The sequence below is a fragment of the Pyxicephalus adspersus genome, chromosome 7 (genome assembly GCF_032062135.1).
Source record: "Pyxicephalus adspersus chromosome 7, UCB_Pads_2.0, whole genome shotgun sequence".
Lineage (NCBI taxonomy): Eukaryota > Metazoa > Chordata > Amphibia > Anura > Pyxicephalidae > Pyxicephalus > Pyxicephalus adspersus.
Genome location: NC_092864.1, coordinates 46,933,120 through 46,939,669, shown reverse-complemented (window position 1 = coordinate 46,939,669; position 6,550 = coordinate 46,933,120). Strand labels below are relative to the sequence as shown.

At 37.2% G+C, this 6,550-nt stretch overlaps 1 protein-coding gene across 2 annotated transcripts in view; it reads right to left on the bottom strand.

Moving 5' to 3' along the window:
- Window positions 1-3,610, bottom strand: part of GAD1 (glutamate decarboxylase 1) — a 52,170-nt gene extending 48,560 nt beyond the window's left edge. Inside the window, exons 1-2 of one of the 2 annotated variants that reach the window (XM_072418315.1) lie at window positions 3,165-3,610; window positions 2,000-2,188 (exon numbers count right to left, since the gene is read on the bottom strand). In XM_072418315.1, the coding sequence (XP_072274416.1) occupies window positions 2,000-2,069 (70 nt within the window). In that variant the 5' untranslated portion in view covers window positions 2,070-2,188; window positions 3,165-3,610. The remainder of the gene's footprint in view (window positions 1-1,999; window positions 2,189-3,164) is intronic. The other variant, XM_072418316.1, reaches the window with a different exon arrangement.
- Between the last annotated feature and the right edge of the window lie 2,940 nt (window positions 3,611-6,550).

Below are 6,550 nucleotides of genomic sequence, written 5' to 3'. Positions count from 1 at the left end.
GGATAAGGGGTTGCTAGAAGTAATTAGACCCCTAGCCAGGAATATGAGATAACATAGAGAAGATCCAGATAGACAGACCGATGACTTGTATTGTCGGATGACGAGCAGAGATGTCATCCTCTGCCCCAGTAATGATATTCATGCCTATAAGAAGTACAAGACAATAGATTATCTAAACTGCCCTGTTTGTATAGATTCTGCATGTGCTCTCCGCTCTTCATTATCTTTTCAATTTACACTTTCTGTTATTCCAAATCTCCCACGATGCCACTGCCCCTCTCCATCACCATGAATATATATTTGGGGAGGTAAGATAATGTAACTTTGAAGAAGGGCTGTTTAAAATTCACGCATGGACAGAGCCCATAACAATACACATAAATCTGGAGAATAAACAACACAAACACCACACACCCTGCACAGAATAAAGCAATCATACAAGTCGGGGTGTCTGTAATGCACCCCAGGGGCAGTGGCCACCCTGCAGAGGTGCTTTGTCCTATTATTTATATATATAGCTGAGTTCTATAACGAATATTCTCCGATTGATTCATAAGACCTTACACTATAGAAATCTGGCAAATCATTTGAGGTCTAATTTAGGAAATACTATGGCTTTTAATAAAATGTTGCACATTTAATCGTGCAATGCAATAAATTATCAATTTATAGGTCAAATAAAAGGGCAGCTTTTTATCTGTTACACACATATTTTAATGCATTACACTAAATTTACAGAAACCGCAAACATTTCCATTTAGTGAGCTCATCGTAGATTCTATCTCCAGCACATATAAGAAATGATTTATTAAAGCAATGTTAAGTGCATTGACTGTGACGCAGTTACTTATAGCAACCAATAAATGCCACCTTTTACTGATTTCAGCACAGTAAATTGATATCCGATCGATTGGTGCTTATTTGTTTCAGCATTGGCGGAGAATTTTGCACTGCTTTACTAAATACGTCGCTTCATGCTTAGAGGAGGAAATGTATACCTAAGCTGTAGTGACATCACACATACCTGTGACGTCATAGTGAAGGCTGAATGTAAAGACAAATGTATTCCAAACGATATTACCTTAATGGTAATTAGAGGTGTTATGTGGTAGCAGAGAATAATGCAATGGTTCTTATCCATCCAGAGAGATGGCCAGGGACAGGTGGGGGCAGGAAAGTGCTGTGAGGGAACAGGTTACAAGGATCACATGAGCAGTAAATGGAATGAGGAATCATGGATAAATATATGACCCTATAATAGGGGGAACTAGAGCGTGTCCCAGCCAGATACACCAGCCAGCTATAACACACACCACAAACTAGAACCACATAGGAAGGGTTGGAAATGCCTTCAGCTTCTGATCTTATATTTACAAGCACTAATGTGGTATATATACCATTCATATACATAGATCCATAACTAATGCGTTATATTTAATCAAATATTGTTATATGCAAAATCATAGGAATAAACTTGACAGACAAACAAACACATTTATATGCGGCTGTCTGTTGTGTACTTTTATTAGGTGAACAGCAATATTAATATAATAATTAATATTATGTGTGTGTGTGTATCTTTTTTTTTCGTTTCTAAACTTTGTAGGCAAAAGCTGGGTACTGTTTCCAACAGGCTCCTAACATCTCTGCTGGCTTCAGTCCCTAACACAATACAATCCTTTAAATGCACACCAATTTCACCCAGAAGAGCAGCAATTACCACCAAAATGCTAGATGATTACAGGACCCACTAAAAGCCTGCAAGATGGAAGGCAAATTGCAACCTATTGAAATGCTAATATCAGTACAATTTCCACTAATCAACATGAAGATGTATAATTATTTCAGATGTTCTGTACAAAGTGCATAAAACACCACTCACCTCAACTTTAGGACAAACCATCTTTATCTACAGTTATGGTGCATTTATTTTTTAAACCTTAAAGCTTAAAGTCTACAAAAAGTAATAAACAGCAATAAATCAAATAAAATGTCATACTTGTAGGTCTTAGGTTGGTTGGATTCGTGTCCTGGTTGGCACTAGACGAAGGAGGAGAAGAGGAAGCCATATCTCCTTTGGAAAAGTCCTTTTTGTCTGCTGATTTATGAAGAGTTCCAAATATCCTTATTTTCAAGGTGTCCACGAAGATTGTGGAGGTTCACCTCAAAGACAGAAGGGATGCACCACCTCAAAGAGAGAAGGAATGCACTTTTTATATGACAGGTGTTTGTTAGGAGCCCACCTAGACTAGAATGACCTTGGATATCTCAAGTGTTTTTGGCAGTGACCTAAATATAGTGATTTGGTGTGGAGAAAATGAAATTCTTTTAAGTTATAAAGCAACACTGAGATTGCACTAGGACTGAGGAACCAGCTCAGAACTCCAATGATTTTCTTATAGCTTGTCCCTAACCTGGTAAGACCAGTTAGTAGACCATGCAATCTACTACAATTAAGCCAATGGATATTGTCTTCCCTTCTAACGTCTTGTGTCAGGCTAATCCCAGATAGAAGACAATTGGTGAAGCTATCAAACAAATCACTTGACAGACAAAGGATTTTGGTCCAGCAGTAAACCACATCTTTTTTCTGTTTTGTTATATTTTTATATATATAAGGGTATATGTCATGTTTAGATTTACATTCATTGCATTACAAACATGCACATTCCTTATCTAATACACCTTGTTAATTGAATAACACTCATTAAAGCTTTGAGTTATATTCATCAATAATGTAATTATGTGTAGCCACCAAGCAATTGTTCTCATATATAAACAATGTCAAAACAATCATCGATTTAAAAGCCACTTGTATTCATATTAGCAGATCTAAAATACATATATGAAATAGCGATATTAAATTAATAACCTGATCACTGCCTCTTTACTGCTGGGTAATAATTAGATCCATAAATTCGTTATCGTTACCCTTACTAGATGCAGAGATCTTACAAAGAAAAGACTTGACAATGACAATGGCAGCACCAGCTTGGTACTCATAGAATTAGAACAAAAAAGAAAGAGGTGTAACAGGTTATCTAGGTAAAATCCGTTTAATACTATTGCGCTTGGGAAAAAAACCCTCAAGTTTCAGATATCTCAATAATGATTGGACAATAAAGGATATTTCATTAGAAAATACAAATCCAGGTGATGCTTACCTATGACTAGTCTAGATGCAGGTAAGTGATTAGCAGCTCTTGCAGGGTTGTCAGTTGTCCCCCCAAATACAGAAGTCTTATGAGCTCTCCAGGGAGGGTAGGTGGTTGAATGTCAATCGGGTGCAGCAAAGAATTGGGGGATGCCCCTGTTCTCCTCCACAAGTACTTGGCAGGGTTATTTTAAAGCCAGAGAAGCAGTTGATGTCTGTGCGCAGGCATGAGTCAGTGCAACACCTCCTCTAGTCCAGTATGGGTGTATCGACCGCATCACTTGCTGTGAGTAGCAGCTTGGCCACTCTCAACATCCAAGAGGCAAACGTGACTTGGAAGAGGGGGATGCCTCCAGGTGATATGCTTGGGAGGGGGGTATGAGCTTCTACCACCAAGATTCCCCTTTAAAATAAAAAGAAGAGAGCAAGACAGGATAAGGAATATGACAAGACCCCTGATTGCCAGAAATGTGCACTGAAGCTCAGAGGGTGGAAATATTTTTTCTATGAGATGCTAATGGGAGGGGGTGATCCCCTCTTTAGCTCTGCATCCCACTTCATTAGGCTCAGTGATCTCTGTCATATGCAATACCATTAACCCTTTCTTTGCCATCCCATAGGGATCCTAAATGATCAAATTGTAATGAGTTGCCAGAAAATCCAACCTTTTCATCACTTTTCTAGCAAGCTGAATTATTCTTTACACATCTTTACTGTCTGCATATTGTAGCCAATCTCTGCTTTTTTAACAAAATGTGCAAAGGGAACAGTTTTTTTATTTTTATCAAAATTGAAAGTCTTATTTTAAATAACTACCAGCTGTACTTCTTTCTAAAGGTGGAACTCAACAGGTTTGTTCCACTGCTTTAAATGGCCTGAAATGATCAGCGTCCTCTGTACTGCAAATATCATATTGTACAGTAAAGGGTGTGAGGTCATCAAATGCCCACTAGGGGGCATCCGTGCCCTGCCAAATGATTCACACATTCTCCCATAGGAGCAATGGGAGGATTGTAAATACAATAAATAATTGGGAAATATTTATAGGCATCAAGTTTCTTTTTTTACTGTCTGCCTTAGAGGGATGCAACCTGTGGCTTTATACAAGCTGTAGGATCATAAGTCCCTAAGTGGCCCATTAGCTATGGTAATGTGATAAACCTCCTTGTACAATTGTTACTATTTATTAAGTGCCATTTCAGATGTTATTAACCCCCCTAGTAAAGACATGGGCTCATTTTGTTGTACTTAAGCTTTAATGAAATGCAATTCTGCAAGAACTGTAACCTTTAGTAAGCACCACACCACTGTAATGAATATCATCTACATATTTATATATATAATAACAACAAAATATCATGCTAAAAGCTGTTTTGTGATTTGCTGTGAACAATTATATGACATAACTGCTTTTTGCATCATATATCAGTCATTATTTTTACATTTGTCATTAGTGTAAGTGTTATTAGATTACCTTAAAATATGAATTGCCATAAGAGGAACATGTCAAAAGGGAATGGTATACATTAGTACAAGAATGCATATGGGGGAATTTACAGACAATCTGCAATGAGGAATCATAAGGGTTACTTAGCTGACCTCCTGCTAGTGTTTATGCTAATCCATTGGCTTCTGTACTTTCTAAATCAGGGACATGGAACATTTATGCAGATCAGGAGCTATGATTCACTCTGTCTTTTTATGCTTGTTTGATTCAGGTCAATGACTTAAAGTTTACACAGAGTCAGGCATTTAGTGTTTTCAACATTGGTAGCCTATGTATATTTCAGGTTTCCTATCATCCAGCACCATGGACAGTGACCGTCACATTTTAATATACAGAATATCCTTTAAATTTTATACTGCTTGGAATATATTCTAGTTTAAATTTTTAAATGCTATAAAATATATATATGTAATGGTATAATAGTATGTACTGTTCTTCTGCTGTTCACACACCAAGTTATCTTGTCTGTGGAAGTTCTGGAGTCCTTGGAAAGACATTGCCCCAGAGTTTAGCTATACCATCATCAATATGAGTCACATTGACTGTGGTGACTCATGGATGGGAGCTGGTAAGGTTGATGACAGTGCCAGAAAGTAGTAAAGGGGTCTGCAGAAAAATAGCCACAAGTATTTGGTTACATTTATTAATATGAACAGATTCCAAAGTTACTGGAACTTCATTTATTTTTCACATTAGGCATTTTGTTTAGATGCAGGACTGATTAATGTTATACTTTCTTTGAGCTATTGCTTTTCACAGAATAACTACTAGTGTGATCTACTATATACAGAACCCTATTTATTACAAGTTGCATCTCGTTACCATAGATGGTGGAGTGTTTTACAGCTTGTGAATTAGAGTTCAACTAAAAAATCCAATCTTATGCAAAAGAATTAAAACGAAAAAAGAGTGAATTTTTTAAAGGAAAAATCAAAGTGATCCTGCTGAAAAGTCATGAACCACAGATTGCTTATAGAGAGCACCCACCTACTACTGTGGCATCCCTGCAAAACGCTGCCAAACGTCACTCGCCAGAGGGACCAGTGAAGATATTGTTGAGGTATCCTGGTCTGTAAAAGCTGGGTGTTTTTGCTGTACACTTACAAGTTGACATCCTGACACTTGCAAGTTGCCGCCAGCCAAAGAATTGGGCCCCACATATTTGGACGTGCATCTGATATGGGGTGCAAAGTACATGTGCCCCCTCATAGGGGGAATCAATGTAAGAACTCCATTTATCACATACTTGGGGTATCTCTGATTTTAGAATACTGTTTAGGTTTTGGCTATGCATCTCTATTATATCTTGCAATCCCTACGGTTAATTTCCTAAATGAGTAGTAAAAAGCCACTTAGCATAAGTAACAAAATATTCTTATTTATAATCCTTTTATAAATTTAAATTATAAATATTTTATAATCCTTTAGTGAATAATCCTAAAGGAAGTTTATGCTAAATATTTTTATTTATATCCTGAAACAGCTATGCCATAGCAGAGAAAATAACAATGACAAAGCAGGTAATGTCAATGGAGAACCAGTTTTGTTTGCCACCTAAGTGTGCCTACAGTATCACAATCAGGTTTGTAAACCTACTGATGTAAAATCCTGGGTAGGGCATATGTATTACATGCATGCACTGTTAATCTTAGTGTCATATTATACAAATATAAAATATAAAAATTCAGTTTTTCCCATTGCACATACTGTATGTATCATAAGATCATATATTCTGCAGTGGGAATGAAACCCAATTGTTGAGCTTCTATAAATCTACCCCTCTGCTCTGCCACTCCTCAGGCTCACACTTGATAGGGTATTTATCACATGGGTGATAATATCACATTTAAGATAATATCACTTTGTGGTGGGGTATTCTGTGGGGCAGA